We start from the raw sequence: 15,265 nt of genomic DNA, 5'->3' as shown, positions 1-15,265 counted from the left end.
AATAGGCCCAAGATAGACTCATCTGTTTTGAGAAACCCTTATAAGAGAGCACTTGCAATTTAATCTACCAATATTATCTTAAGTACTTTTTTATACTTCAAAATGAAGTTTTTGTAGAAATGCATCACATAATATTAGAAATCTAGTACACGTTGAAGAAATACCCCTTTCCCCTGTCATCAGGAATCCCAGATATGGCAAACAATCTAGCATTTTGTCCTCTGATTTGTTCCTGTTCTTTTGGCTAAAAGATACCTGCCTTATCTTTTGGGACTGGTCAAACATCTAGCACACCAGAGCTAAAAGGACCTTGAAAGTCTGGAAAACAAGTGCAGCTGTATGTCTTCCAGAGAGCAGGGCTAGGAGTCATGAAAGGATTATTGTTGCCTATTCCTTTGACGGTCAGCAATTCTCCCAAGTCAACCTTTAGCACTTTTAATATCAGGATTTTTGCCTTTGTTCTAAAAAGTGCTGCAGATAGGGATATGGTCCAAGGCCTAGGTTCCCTTGAGCACTACAGCTCAGATGTGTTGTAATTACACATCGCATATTTATATTAGTGATCTGCAAATATCAATCCCAGCAAGGTACATAAACTCTAGCAATAAGAAAACTAAAAGTCTGTCTGAATGGTAGCCCTTGTTTTGCTGAAAATCTTGCAACTTTGAAAAGCCATCGAGGTCGTCTTGAAGAGTTTCACAGTATACAGTTTGCCATAGAAACACAACGGCATCCTGTTGGGTGTTTTTTTTTTTTTGGATTAGCTCCTCACAGGGTTTGAACCTACACCTTTTGTTACTGACACTCTCAGAAGTCTAACTGCATCCCATGGGAATGAAATGAAGAAATTGCATACAAATTTAAAAATAGCACTTTGTTGCGGATTGCCAGCAAGGAGGATCAAACTATTATCTGCTACTACTGCTGTGTGTCTGGGGGTCTACAATAATCCATTGTCTGGAAGATTTCCTCCTCACCTTATCAAAGCTCAAAGGCATGTGATGTCCATTCACTATTCCTCAATTCACACATCCACCGCATGCCTCAAATACCCACTGCTACTCCAAGGACAAGCTCTCTTGGCAGGCTGGCTCTACTCGGGAGCAAAGGGGGGTGTATATAAAACACATCTCCGCTGTTGACCCACCCTAAAACAAGTGCTGGATTTCTCTGCGATTGTGTGAGAGAAGATGCTTTTCCGTGCAAGATTTTGGCTGGTGCTGTTGCTGACTGTGGCGATTTGGTCATATGGTACCAGTGTAGGACACAAAGAGCAGGATAGCAGCCAGAAGGTCACCCAACAATCAGGTCAGTCTTACATTTGTCCCGAATCTGAGGTAAATTGATGCATTAGAGCAGGGGTCTAAACACACCTGAAGCAACTAACTGAGGTCTTCAGGATTGCTTGAAAGTTCAAGGCGGGTGTGTTTGATTAGAGTTGGAGCTGAACTTTGCAGCACAGTCGATTGTTAGGAGCAGGATTGGAAACCCCTTCATTGAAGTGATAGTTTACACCAAAATGAAAATTCTGTCACTAATTATTCATCCAAATGTTGTACCGTACCTGTAAGACCTTCGTTCATCTTCTGAACACAAATTAAAATCAAGAGTTCTCTGACCCTCCATAGAAAGCAATACAAATGGCATGTTCAAGGCCCAAGTAAGTAGTAAGGACATTATTCAAGTATTTCTTCTCTTCTATTTTAACAAAGTTGTTGTTTTTGTGGTAGCATCATAGAATTAAGGGACATTGGTAAAATGTTATTACTACCTTCTTGGGCTTTGGACCTTTTGCTGTCAACGCCGGGTCAGAAAGTCTGGAATATTTTAGTACTTTAGTAATACTTTAGTACTTACAGTAATAATTTAGTACTTTCTCCGGTTTCCTCTTTTCTGATCATTTGGAATGAGGATAAAAAGACAATCAAAAAACATGCAAATAAGCAAACATTAATCTGCTATTTCCTGAAAAATATCAAATTTAATGATGTCATGATGATGATGTCATAATATGCTTATTAGATGAGTGTATTTACATCCCACATAAACTTTCGGTTATGCCCAACATTTTTCTAATTTACAGTAGATCTCTGTTTTTGGCCCTTTCAAGCCACATGCTTTTAGGAAAATATGGGTCAGTGTTTTTAAACTGGTCTTGAAGACAAGCCCACCTTCATGTACTGTACACCAGATCCTCTGCAAGATTTGAATTGGGTGTGACCAATGAGGACATCCAAAATATGCAGCGAGGGGTCCCCGGGAGAGGGTTCAGAACCACTGCTTCAAGTGACGTGTTCTACCTTTGAATGGTTATGTAACTGACCAACAGGATGGAACGGAGATGAGCAGGAAGTTACAGATATGGTACGCATACCCCGCAGCGCCAGTGAACAGCCGATTGCTCCATCCTCTGTGGACGTGCCGTGTGATGAAGAGCAACTAGCTCGCAGTCTTGCCATGGATGACTTCCTGTCAGCGTTGAGCAGAGAGAGCGAATTCGAGAGTATGGAATCCCAGCGGTTTGGAATATGTTCCCCTGGAAGTTCAAGTCTGCAGATTTCACGGCTAGTACAGAGTTTGCAAAAACGAAGTAGTCTCAAGGGTGTACATTCCACAAAAGGTAAATCCAGTTTTCTTGGCTTAATTTTTCTTGATTGATTGGTCGGTTTAACTTGGATGTTCATCATTCTCGACTAGCTAACATCATTAATTGAGTTGTGGTTATTTTTTTGTAGATATTTGGGATGCTGAAAAGGAAGGAGAGATGACTTTAACCCTCACATTCCCAAGAGATGCTCAACCGACCAGCCCAGCCTCTGTGATGCTCCTGTTCAGTGTCGATTCCATTAAAGGAGATGGTCTGAGAGTGAAATTCAACAGTCATTCCATCCATCCAAGTACACAGGTTAACCTCATGATAATTATTTAATATTTTTGACACTTTTTCATGATAGAGAAAGAACAGGAAATGATGAGGTTAAGGTGAAAATGTTCTTTGCATTTCAGACCGTTTGCATTTCTGAGGTTACACGTTTCCTGGTTCTTACAGCAGGACAAAGTCATGCCCATGTTCACCTTAAACTAAGTGTAGCAATTGAGACATGGAAAGGTGAAAACCGTGAGACCCATTTCCCTTCAAAAACAGACTTCTCTTAAGAAGCCTTTCACAGTGTAAATTTGAACTCTTTCTGTTACATCTTAGAGACGAAACCCAGTGTATCTGAGCTTCGGGACTTGTTGATGAAAAAGGTAGACAACAGCAATGTGTCAATGAGGCCGATCTTACTTTTCCTCTCTGACCGTGATGAGCAAAGGACACCGCACTTAAAATATCACGGGTAAATGATTAACTTGTTAAAAGGTTGAAACTGCTCAATTTAATCCTGCATTATATGATTAGATAATAACCAACCTGTTAACCCAAGACCTATTTAAATCTGTGTCTTCTTACGGTAAAACCTAGTATTATTTTCAGAACACCAATGTTTTTCTTTTTCTTCAGAAATCCACTGGATGAGGAACTCCCTTCCAGAACTTATCTTTTCCTCTGTGAGCTGCAGAAGTTCTTGAGCGATGTCCTTCCTCAGAAAGAGGGACCGACCTCTCAGGAAGCTGCAAACAGTATCTATTTGGATGCGCTGCATTCTCTTCCACCTCTCAGCCTTGGAGTGTCATCCACAGAGTCTCTACTGTCAGGACTGGTCAATTCCTCCACGCCGACTGTATTTGTCTTCCCTGAGAGACAGCGAGGCCTGCAGAATCACAGAGTGGAGGTGACTCTAGATTCTCCTTTGCTGTCTGTGCTCAGAACGAGACTGGATGAAGCAACGGCTCAGGTGAAACAGCAGGAGGTGGGGCAAAAGGTGACTGACAGGCTTCAGAAACTGAGTAAACTAAGTGGCCTTTCTCCAGAAGTAGAGGACGATGAAGCAGGTGAGAGTTAAATATATTTTCATATACACTACCTGTCAAAAGATTAAGCACCAATATTCAAAATAAAATCCAGCTCTATATGTTCCCATTGAATTGCATCTAAATACTACAATTCATTTATAGTGGCTAAGGAACATAAACGGGCCCAGTACCGGTCCATTTTGCTGCTGAAGGCCCTGCAGATGGTACTCAGTACCTGGGAGGTGGAAAGAGCTCAGAGAGCAGCCAGAGCGGATGAAGATGGCCCAACGCTGCCCAGTCAGTGTCGGCTTCAGAGCTTGTCAGTGTCCTTGAGGAAGTTCTTACTTGAGCCTTCAAAAGTCAACATCAACAACTGTGAGGGAGAGTGTAGATTCCCTCTGACCAGAGGCAACAACCACGCCATCCTCCTGAACAGCCACATTCAGAGTGGCCAGCCCGTCAACCGCTCTCTCTGCTGCGTCCCGGTGGAGTTTGATGACCTGTGTGTGATCGAGCTGGAGAGCGAGGGCACCAACATCTCCTTCAAGACCAACGTGGTAGCGACCAAGTGCGAATGTCGCTGACGCTCCCTCCTTTTGTTCTTTGAAATGAGCTCATGAGTGCGCATTTAGCAACATATGGATAAAACCTGATACATCTGCATTTATTTTTGCTTGTAAACACACAAAGTTCTAGGTTTTCTCAAACTGACCTGCTACATATGCAAACATGCAACATAAAATGTCATTTAATGTGTAAATTAGGTAATTATGGGGAAATTTAGCATATTCAGTGATATAAACAATTTTAGACCACTTTAGCTGTATGACATAATTAGCTGTCTTATTAACATGGATTTGCATCAGTGCTAAACGCATTAAAATATTTGGCTGCATTAGAATAAAAAATATTTTAAAAAGCATGTCGTTTTCACTGTCTGTTCACTCATTCCTCAAATTCTCTCAATGTTACAGGTGGTTTTAGGTTTATACGAAACATTTCAGGTGATAATTTTTGTAAGTAAATACACTAACAGTCAAAAGTTTGCAATATTTTTGTTTTTTTAAATTTTTTACATCTTAAAATTCTTCAGAATTCGTTCTAATATGCTGAGTTGGTGCTTAATTGTTAATGATGGTTCTCATTATGTGGAAAACAAACAGTATTTAGTTGGCAAAGAATATTAATTATTATTCCCATTATAAATTCCTTTACTATCAGTTTTTGTTTTTATCAATTATAGCAATAATTTATTTTAAATCAGAATTTTGAATGATAGTATATCAGTTTCCAAAACATACTGAACAGCTCAACTGTTTTCAAAATGGACAATAACAATTTTTCTTGTGCAGCAAATTAGCATATTACAATTATTTCTGAAGGATCAAAGAAAATTATATTAAATATTAATATAAAAAAGTTAAATTGCGAACATTCAAATTTTTTAAATACAAATATTTCAGAATATTGACTTTACTGTACTTTTAGATTGGTAGTGTACTTATTTATTTCTTCTTAATAACTGTTTTAGTAATATTCCCTCCCAGACTATTCCCTCTCCTTGAGAAATCCTTTAGCCATTTCTTTGTTACGGATCCTCCGTGGCCCAACCTTCTCTCCATCCAACTTTGGCCTTGCTGCTCTTTTCTTTTTAAACTCTTCCAGTTTATCCTCAGATCCCCAGTTCCAAAATGCAAAGACGTCCCACCATGACTACAGCAAAGACAGACAATTCAGAAACAATGAACTTTCTAAAAACGGTTCAAGGCGATTTAAATGAGCCTTACCTCTGCCTCAGCGGCCTGAAGCTCTGATCCAGGCTCTTCTGCTGTTGCTTCAAAGAGTGGCTCGATTGTCTCTGTTACACATTAAAACACCATAAATGCTCTTTGACTGTTTAGTTGTGTCCTTGCTACATGCATCAACTGACCCAAAACATTTGAACAATATATTTGGTAAGCACATGTTAGATAGGCATGTTTTGAAGCTGGGATGCTGGTTCATGCTGGTCACATCCTGGCAATGGACAAGCATAAACCGGCATACCGCATTGTGAAATTCACCTTGTACTATCTCAACCGTTGAGCTGAACGCCACAACGACCATGGCCACTAATATACAGCGGTTCAGAGTGATGCCCTTCCATGGATTTTCCACGTTACTCAAGGATTCCACCGGAAATATGCGCCGGTACTTCACTGTTGAATCGTGATAGATAAGTATCTCACAAATTAAAAATTATGACAAACGTACAGTGAATTATTCCAAAAATATTTAGTATTGTGTATATCACAGATCAGAGATACATACTTGCTCTGATGATCCTTTCTGGAAGTTTCTGTTGCATTGAGGATTAAAACAAAGTAAATATCTTACTTGTAAATCTCTCACAATGAATTGTGCACATTTAAGGGCGCTTAAAATTAATTATGTACCCTTATAACGTGTTTTTGTTTATTATATGCTTTGATTTTATTTAATAGATTCACACGAGGTATCATATCTCATCCAAGTGATGTTCTCGAGGTGGCTAGCGATGAAATGCTAACTTAAAAACTGCTCAAACTTGTGACGAAAAGTCCTAAAAATGTAACTGTAAACATCTACAGTCTGCAAAAATTGCGAGAGCTGGCCACTGAGTAACAGGGCTGATGTGTGTAATTCACAATTCTGAGTGCAAACAAGCAAAACCAACGGCATTAGTGGTAGTTAGTAGTTAAACGAGCAGTTCTTACCAGGCAAAACCGGAGTGGTCAGGCAAGAACTGTGTGTAAGGACGAGTCTCAAGTTCTTCACAGCCCTGATGGACAGGGACAGCTGAGACTTGAATTAAAATACAAGCACTTGTGATTTTAAATGGCCGAATTGCAGTGTTGAATTTAATATTCGTATCAGCACGTTTGTGTTCGCATACAAAGTCATTTTTAGATGTTGTCCCGTTAATGTGATTTTTAATCATTTAAATACATTTATTATAACGAATATCAGATATAGTAGCCTACGTCCCGCACTACCTTTTCATGTTAAATGCTGTAACAATGATAAGCGCAATTAATTATTAGCCGATTTTGTATTATGCAATAATAGGTATAAATTAAATCCGTCCTTTTTTAGTTTTGCGTGCTGCATATATGCATTCACAAACCAAACGTTTGCTTATTGCAAATTTTGGGATCGATTTTAATGCGTTTCTTTCCACTCAGTTTGCTGAAGCGCGTGACGTAACCGCGAAGCCACGCCCCCTCGTGCTTCAGAGTATAATTACTGCGGGCCTACGGCCGTTAACACTTTCAGTCGGCGCACGGACAGAGAAGAATAGGGCCTTGACGTTGGCCGGATGGTTAAATCCAACCTCCAGACGATCCTGAATAGCCACTGTTTTGTCAGAGAAAAAGAGAGTAATATATCCAAGATGCCAGTTATCGAAGTGACCCGTAATAAACCCGAGAGTGAAAGGTAATGTGGGACTTTTATGTGGATTGCTCGCGCGCGCGGCCTTGCTTTAGCCTAGCGAGCTGTACGCCGTATGACGAAATGCAACGTAACGTAACTTTGATGTTTTTAGCTCGCTAAGTGACATCTAACGAGAGAAAACGACCGATCTGTTAGGAATTCCTTTTAATGGGGCTATTTTTAAAGGAATCGTATAAAAAACATCACGCGAGAAAGCCGCTGTCCGTTCAGGTGGGATCGTGTTGTCAATCAGTCGCGGATTCAAATGATTGACAGGTCTGTTGCCAGGTAACGGGTTTTATCGAGTTCTTTCTAGAAACTTCCGAACCATCGACTCAAACTGTCATCGTTGCCATCGTCTATATAAATGTATTTTAAAAGCCCACGCAGTCTCAGTTTGGCTGTTGAGCTGATAGGAGATGATTTTTAAGCTTTTATTATGTAGCGTCGTCGCACGCTCCCCATTTATTCTCACGAATTTATTTTCTAGTTTTACAAACGCTTGGCGGGCTTGTTCAGGTGTCTGCTCAACAAGTGATTGACGTTGGTGTTCGCGAGGTGGCTAACGTTAAACGCTAACTGCACACCGCGAAAACGGTTGGTTATATCGCGCTTGTCCCTTGTTAAGGCTGTGTCGCGAATGACACGGCGAGTGGGAATGATTAACCGCCACATAAATAAATGATTTCCCGCAAAATGCCCGTTTAAACCGGGATGAAGTAACGCGAAGAATCGTAAACGTGCTAATGGCTAAGCGTCGCCTCGCCCATCCCCCCCTTGTTTGTTCCTCTATCATGCGTCATTGCTGTACTGTACGGCGATTGTTGTTTTTAAAGCAAAAAATGGTTTCTTAAATGCCTAAAATACCTTTTTGTGGCGTGAAACGTTAGCTGCTTAAAACCAAGTGTTATCGAATTTCAATCTGAGAGAAATCTCTTGGTTCTGTTTATCTCGATGCGTTCTGAAAGCAGGGTTAAAGAGAAATTTCCGTTTTTAGATGTGGTCGTGTCTTAACTTGTATGTGGGCAAGTGGTCGTTTGTAACACTAGTCACTGCTTGCCCGTCTCTTTTTGGTAGGAAGTTGCCTACCATATTATTCATCTGTATTTCACGCAGTGATGCCTCACAAATCCAAGCTTAAAAATACGTCCGGAAGCTTTCGCTTCCTTTTATTTTGCCTACGCTTTCATCAGAGGTTTTCTGGTGTTGCAGTAACCCTCTTACTCATTGGGCTTGAATGATGTCGGTGTTCATTCACCTGCCACAGGCTGTTGTGTAACCGGCGTTCGTCCCCCTCCCATGTGATCCCAGCCTCTGTAACAGGCTTACTGTGTCCCTTGTGAAGAGAGTCAAGGTAGTCTGGCTTCAGGGATTAGGCTTTTTTTTCCTTCCTTTTTTCTATTGGACAAACTTAAGTTCTTTGTTGCCCTCTCATTGCTTTGCTGAAGTGAAATGGGGTTGCACTTGTTTAAACATGCGTTCATTAATTTTTGTTCAGGTTAAATGGATCGTGGTTTGTGAAATCAGTGCCAAAACTATCCACAAACAATGGTTTTTCGCTCCTATTTCAGACCAGAATAATTTGACACAACCTGTGCTAATTGGAAATACACAAATACAAAGATTAAACCAGTTTTTATGCATTCCTATCGTCATTTTTGTATACAATATTTTTTTTTTTATGCTCCCAGTGAGCTTGGTGTCATGCTTTACCTGTCATTTAGTGATTCGTTTAAATGTTTAGCTTAATGTTGTACGTTGATGAAATGCTGTCTGAAATGAAGTGTTTTATGGTTCTAGTTCCCATCGCTGCAGTAACCCGTGTCCGGGGCCTCTGTGGTGTTCCTGATGTCCCTCTCCCACCCCTGAAGATCCCAGGTGGGCGAGGGAATGATCAGCGGGATCACAGTCTTTCAGCTAAGCTATTCTATTCTGTGAGTACAAATGGTTTGGTTCACACCAAAATGTAAGATGATGCATGCTATTAGTTATCTCGCTGTGCAAGGGTCGTCGTATCCTATCACCTATTAATCTCCTCACCTGTGGAAGCTGACGTTGGACGTTTCACCTTGCTTGATTTCTCATGTTAATGATTTAAATGCTGCACTTCTTTTTAATGGCGCAGCTGTGATGTAGGGGTGGTCTTTGACCGCGCATATGCATATAACTGCGTTTTGTTTTTGATTTTTGAAGGATGCTCAGTTACTGGTTCTTGAGGAAGCCCCTCAGTTGAACAGCCGTGTACGTTTTTTGCTCTTCGAGCGACGCTGCTCTGTGAGCAAGCACTTAGTCTGGAGGGGAGCACTGAAGGGGGCAAACCTTTACATCGAAATCCCCACCGGTGTCCTCCCAGAAGGGAGCAAAGATAGGTTAGTCAAATTGATTTGTTTCTTCATTTTTCTTTTTCTCCCTACAGAAATGGTTGTGGCTTAAAAAAAATTCTCGTTTTTTTAACAGTTTTTCACTTTTGCTGGAGTTTGCAGAGGAGAAGTTACAGGTTGATCACGTTTTCATCTGCTTCCATAAGAGCCGGGATGACAGAGGTGAGGCTCTTTCTGTGTTCTCTAACCCCATTTAGTTAACCACATATTAACTTCCTTCTGCTCTCCCGTCACCAGCATCGCTGCTGCGGACGTTCAGTTTCATGGGCTTTGAGATTGTGAGACCGGGTCATCCCCTCGTCCCAACCCGCCCCGACGCTTTCTTCATGGCTTACAGCATCGAAAGAGACTCCGATAGTGACGAATAAAGCTTATCAATCACATCTTGCTTCTAATTGTCATGCTGTATCTCACTCAACATGGTCACCATTAAAAGAAACCTAGTATGAATGTCAAATTTTGAATAGTTTTGTTTTTCCTGTTAATTACTACGCTGTAGTTCTTGTAAGGGTTGTGCTTTTTGTTTTTGTTTTTTCCTCTCCTGTCATATTTGCACTAGTGTAAACCAAATTTTCCACAGTGACCATTCGCTTTTTTTAAGCCATTACCACTAGGCTTACCTTCCAATGTAATTGGATTCTTTGCTGATTCCCCTTCACCCATTCCCACACTGATCCTTTTAAGTGCATAATATTTATGGTTAAAATCCCTCAATGTTTGTAGAATCATGGATTTCATTGCTGATGTTTTTTCTTTTTACCAGTGTCTTCAAGTTGTTTTCTTAATGTGTGCATGAATTGAAGTTTTTAGTTATGACTTCAATAGGATCTGTCTGCATGTTTGACAGTGTGCAGAATAAAAATGCTCACCTTATACCACTACCTTCGTTTTTGCCATCTATTAATTTCCGCAAGTAATTTAAATGATTGGACCGTCTTGCTGGAATTTTAACAGTTTTTTTTTATTGCTGCTTTTTTTTTTTTTTTTTTCAACCCTGTTGACTGTTTCGTAATCTTTCCAGGTATTAATAAGTAAACGCCACAAGGTCGAACTCCAACAATAAGCTGATTTTGCAATAATACATGGCTTATATTGCATAGGTATTCACTCTAAATGAGAGTAACATGACTTCTCTGAATATAAAGCAGTTTAAATGTAACCGTGTTTTACAGCAATACAAATTTTGTAGCATGAATAATCGGAGGAAACAAGGAAAGCGTAGTGATGTATGTGTATGGACATTGAATGCCACAACAAAGGCAAAAGAAAAGGTGTATTATGGCCACAAATTAAGAATTTGTTCTTTAAATTGTGGCAACATACCTAAAAACTAATTTAGTACAACATGGCAATGATTTACCAAAAAACAAGGGAACAAAATCAAACTTGGCCCCAATTCAAATAATGGACAATTTCTTAATTTTCTGTGTATACAGCAGCTCATGATTATAAATTACAAATACGGGACAAGGTGGCCTGTTTTTGAGATTGTAAAACTGTTATTTAGATCAAACCAGTGATGTTACACAGTATAGATTAGTTACATCTGAGGCTCATCAACTTAAGAAGTAATGAAATCATGAAGGCCCATACGTTCAGTTATGCTACGCATAGTCTCTGTGTCTATAAGGCAAAGATATTGCAGACAGAGGTAGTCTTCCCAGTCCAAGCCAGGCTGATCCTGAAAAAATCCTTTTTCGGCAAGCTTGAGAACCAGAAGAGAGCGCTTAAGCAGCAACCAATTAGAAAGCACAGAATTCTCGATTTGGTTCTGCTGAAAGAGTCCCTGTCGAGGACCCCAAAGCAAGGCCTGGAAGACACCCACCACTTCGTCTAATAGAAGCCCAGGTTTCTCAGATGTAAGCTGGGTGACCAACCACAGCAGGCCTGGAGTGTATGGGGTGTCTTGAGGCATCTTCCACACAGATGAGCAACTGTCATTAAGATGTAGACAGTACCTCAGCAAAGTCCCCAACTGGAACTCTTGGGATTTTGCTTCTTGCAAAACCTCATTCTCGAAATGACTCTTCAGGACCAAACGAGGTGTGCCCCACTTCTCCCATAAGGTTTGACAAATCTCATTTTTTATCCTTTTGTTGTCTGCATGCTCGTTGGATGCTGTGATTATAGATATACCTGTAGAAGCGTCTGTATTCATGCTTCCCCTTATCATCTCACCAGGGTGATTGTTAGAGTCAGCCTCTTTGCGCATGATACTAGGCCACACTAATGTCACACTCTGTGGTTTCAATTCCCTGTGAATGACTTTAACATGTCCCAGTTGCTGTAGTCCTAGCACCAACTGGAGGGCAAGAAGACAAAGCCTCCTCTCATAGACCTCAGGAAGGGTGGAGTGCAAACAGTGTCCTTCCTCGACAAAGTCCTCCAGTGTTCCCAATGAAAAGTCTCTTACCACAGTCACACTAACACCTTTCTCCAAAAGATCAGCAACTGTTTGCTGTTGGCATGTGTCCCCATGCGAAGGCTCTGGAGTTGTCGGAGCATGCTGTGAGGTGGAAGTTTGATCAGTAGCTATTGGAAAATGGACTAATCCTTGCTCAATATTAGGATGCGGCATGGACATAGTGCAGTCTGGTACTGAATCCCCTCTGTGAACCTGACAAAATATTTAGGAGTCATTTTGAGTTTTTACATACAAGCAACATGCAACCTAAAGGATTCTTTAAGTTCTCAAAGTCCTTTAACAGAAACTGATGCACTGTTACTAAAAGCCAGGTCTAAAATCTTGGTGGTGCATGTCAAACTGTTGAGGCTGTTGCTTAACACCTGGCATGATTAAGGAAGTGTGGTTTTTTTGAGGGTTTTCTACTGCAAGCTAGAGCTGCCTTATAAGGGTGTGCATTCTGCTTGTGGTTCAGGGGCTCTGCCTGGGAAGCATTGACAGCCTACTTACAGCTTTGGATTGAAAACCCTTGTGCATTATCGCCCACATATACACAAACAAATACAGATCGCTACAGCTACTAATTAGATTCCTCGTGCATCTAGTTTAGACTCTAGTTTAGACTTATATTATTATACTATTATACTATATTCTTACCTTCACTGAAAACACTCTCCCAGGAACTTTTAGACAACGCACCGAGTAGAAACCAACCTTCTCAGTCCACTGCTGCTCACACAAAATAAAGTCATTAGGCTGAGAAGTCTTTGCCGTCTCCATTTCCTGTTCATTTAGGAAGACGCTCAGTTCAACATTCTGCAACGTGCTCTTGAGAAACTGAAGATAACATTCTTGTATACCCATGAAAACATGCTCATGACTCTGGAAGTTTCTGAAGACACTTCGAAGGTGCTCGTCTGGTGTATCAAAAGTCACCTTGTTAAAGGACAGACCGTCATATATCTCCTCTTGTAGCTCTTCCTCTTGTAGTGTAAGTATGTTGTGGAATGGTATTATCATGTATAGCGGATTTTCATAGTTGCTGGTTCTTGTATGATTGTGGTTAGGTGGATCCAGAGACTGCTCTGGGAGGGATAGGGTTCTAGTCAGGCTCTTTTTGGGTATTGGAGGAGGAGTTTCAACTGAGAAGAATCTTGCCTGGTGATTTTCTGAGTGAAAAGATATAGGTAATACATTTATCCATAGAAGACACAACCGTGTACAATACACACAATGAACAATACATTGTACAATACACACAATGAACGCCCACATGCATAATCAGATGTATTATGGAACCATGAAATGAAATTCAGTAGAAACTGTCTCAGTTCCCACATTGCCATGAAACACAGACTACATGTGGTTTAGTTGTCTGTCTAGTGGCTTACTGTATTGGTTTCAGGTGTTACGTTCCTCAATAATACTTTTGTACTCAAAAAATAAAGTGTTCAAGAGCATAAACAGAAATGAGGAAGGCTAAGCACTTGCCTCGGAATCTTTTTGTGTTAAAGTATACTTGTAAACATTTGGTCAGTGCTTACCATAGCGATGATGTATTGGACAATGGACTGCATTACAGTAAGTAGGAGTAAACACTTCAGCAAATGGAGAAACAGGGGTCTGTGGTCCAGGCAAGAGTAGATTTCCCACCTTCAGCTCTAGATCCTGGACGGAGCTTGAAGAAGAGCTGCTCCTAAACATGTGTGCACATTAGTATTTATGAAAATCCAAAAACATTTGAAGTTACATTATGAAGTTACTAGGCCAGACCTGTTTCACTTATGTGACATTTCACTATACTTAGCGATGAATAACTTTTGTGGTATGAGGTTTCCTGGTACACAGCTCACATGTGTGTCAAGTCGTAACACTAGCATCTCTTACCTGCGCTGTTTGATGGGCAGTGCAGGTGGCGATGTCCCCCCTGATGCTCCCAGGGGAGCGTAGTCTGTCTCTTGATCCATTGTAGTTTAGCGTGTCACAGTGTGAGTGATCGTGAATATGGTTCACCCACCTCCAACTGTCAGTTCCTGTAGTTTTCTTCTAGTTCATTAGCACACATGCAGTTCCCTCACTTACTCTCTCTCTCTGTGGTTGTCTGAGACATTGCCACAGCATATCTAGCATCTGAGGTTGCTAGCAGAAAAGCAGAGTGCATTTTGTGCACATCTGTTCACTGTACTTTCAAATGAGGAAACTATGAAAAAAGGAACTAGTTCTTACTGTCATTGGCAACATGCTAATGCAAATTGTGCGCATGTACTGAGAAAACTGTGTTGAAAGACAAATCTAAGGTGGTGGGAGCCTGCTCACCATGGTGAAGAGTCCTTACTAAGCATTTCTATGAATTTGGGAAACATTTGATAATTTTTAAAATAATATATTTTATACAGAACTGAAAGTACAGCAGGCGCAAACTCCTTACCAAGCTGATTTAAAGTGTTTGGTGATAAACACTTTGCAAGATGCCAGAGATTTTTTATCGTATTGTTGTTATCAAGTCACTAGAGGATGCTGTTCAGCAACCAATGGGCAACCTCTGAGTTTTAGATGACTCAGTTTAATTTGACTGCACCATTTACACAGCTCTTTTAACAATGCATTATCTCCCATTTGAGCCTTACAGAGTGGCACTAGCAGGAACAAAAACCTCCCCAGAGCAAAGCCTTAGGAGGAACCAAAAATCAACACAGAAGGTAGAACCAAGAAGTAAGCCTATTAGTCCTTTTTTTTTTTTGTACCTTTGAATGTTAAAGAATTATGATGTGTGATATGTGGTTGGGTCATATGCGGCTTAATATTTTGTACAGGCTGGCTATTGCTTCCCCCTCTTGGTAAATTCTGTAATTACACCATATGCACTGCATAAGGGCTAACCCTTTGCACTAATATGGCATAAGATGGCCTTCAAGTATACTGACCTTTAGTATTATTGTTATTATTATTAAATATTAGTATTGCATAGTAAAAATGTTGTATTAAATACATCATAAAGTGGACCTAGATTGTTTAGCAAAAATAACTAATATACAAATGTATTGTCAGATGGAATTTATAAAGCCTCCATTCAAACTGAGCTCTGTGAACAATCTGTAGTGTCTTCAGATGGCTCTGGATGTAGCTCTCTTTG

The 15,265-nt window shown here is 40.4% G+C and overlaps 4 protein-coding genes across 6 annotated transcripts in view; 3 read left to right on the top strand and 1 right to left on the bottom strand.

Moving 5' to 3' along the window:
* The window catches only part of LOC122327734 (CUGBP Elav-like family member 5), a 1,183,696-nt gene that overhangs the window by 648,701 nt on the left and 519,730 nt on the right, over positions 1-15,265 (top strand). The gene's annotated exons all lie outside the window — the stretch shown is intronic.
* On the top strand, positions 1,136-4,816 carry amh (anti-Mullerian hormone). Its single transcript, XM_043223343.1, has 7 exons — positions 1,136-1,308; positions 2,330-2,620; positions 2,736-2,905; positions 3,007-3,109; positions 3,203-3,338; positions 3,503-3,933; positions 4,057-4,816. The coding sequence occupies exons 1-7, from the start codon at positions 1,191-1,193 to the stop codon at positions 4,476-4,478; spliced, it is 1,671 nt and encodes a 556-aa protein (XP_043079278.1). The 5' UTR covers positions 1,136-1,190; the 3' UTR covers positions 4,479-4,816.
* oaz1a (ornithine decarboxylase antizyme 1a) lies at positions 7,170-10,609 on the top strand. Its single transcript, XM_043223332.1, is given in 6 exon segments — positions 7,170-7,350; positions 9,148-9,193; positions 9,195-9,281; positions 9,541-9,716; positions 9,805-9,890; positions 9,966-10,609. Coding segments are annotated over 6 exon segments (645 nt in total). The 5' UTR covers positions 7,170-7,231; the 3' UTR covers positions 10,097-10,609.
* Positions 10,018-14,286, bottom strand: peak3 (PEAK family member 3). The gene is made up of 4 exons (XM_043223277.1): positions 14,020-14,286; positions 13,677-13,828; positions 12,790-13,301; positions 10,018-12,345 (listed from the first exon to the last, which is right to left on the bottom strand). Exons 1-4 carry the CDS (start codon positions 14,097-14,099, stop codon positions 11,290-11,292), a joined length of 1,800 nt encoding a protein of 599 aa, XP_043079212.1. The 5' UTR covers positions 14,100-14,286; the 3' UTR covers positions 10,018-11,289.

The sequence above is a fragment of the Puntigrus tetrazona genome, chromosome 22 (genome assembly GCF_018831695.1).
Source record: "Puntigrus tetrazona isolate hp1 chromosome 22, ASM1883169v1, whole genome shotgun sequence".
NCBI lineage: Eukaryota > Metazoa > Chordata > Actinopteri > Cypriniformes > Cyprinidae > Puntigrus > Puntigrus tetrazona.
The sequence above is the reverse complement of the archived record's forward strand: the minus strand, read 5'-3'. Positions and strand labels throughout refer to the sequence as shown.

Excerpts from the sequence above, each read along its gene's own strand:
- amh (XM_043223343.1), top strand. The coding sequence starts at position 1,191 with ATGCTTTTCCGTGCAAGATTTTGGCTGGTGCTGTTGCTGACTGTGGCG. Across the intron at positions 3,339-3,502 it reads CCGCACTTAAAATATCACGG|AAATCCACTGGATGAGGAAC; the intron begins GTAAATGATTAA and ends CTTTTTCTTCAG. Across the intron at positions 3,934-4,056 it reads AGTAGAGGACGATGAAGCAG|TGGCTAAGGAACATAAACGG; the intron begins GTGAGAGTTAAA and ends ATTCATTTATAG.
- peak3 (XM_043223277.1), bottom strand. The coding sequence starts at position 14,099 with ATGGATCAAGAGACAGACTACGCTCCCCTGGGAGCATCAGGGGGGACA. Across the intron at positions 13,829-14,019 it reads CTGCCCATCAAACAGCGCAG|GAGCAGCTCTTCTTCAAGCT; the intron begins GTAAGAGATGCT and ends ACACATGTTTAG. Across the intron at positions 13,302-13,676 it reads TCCAATACATCATCGCTATG|AAAATCACCAGGCAAGATTC; the intron begins GTAAGCACTGAC and ends CTTTTCACTCAG.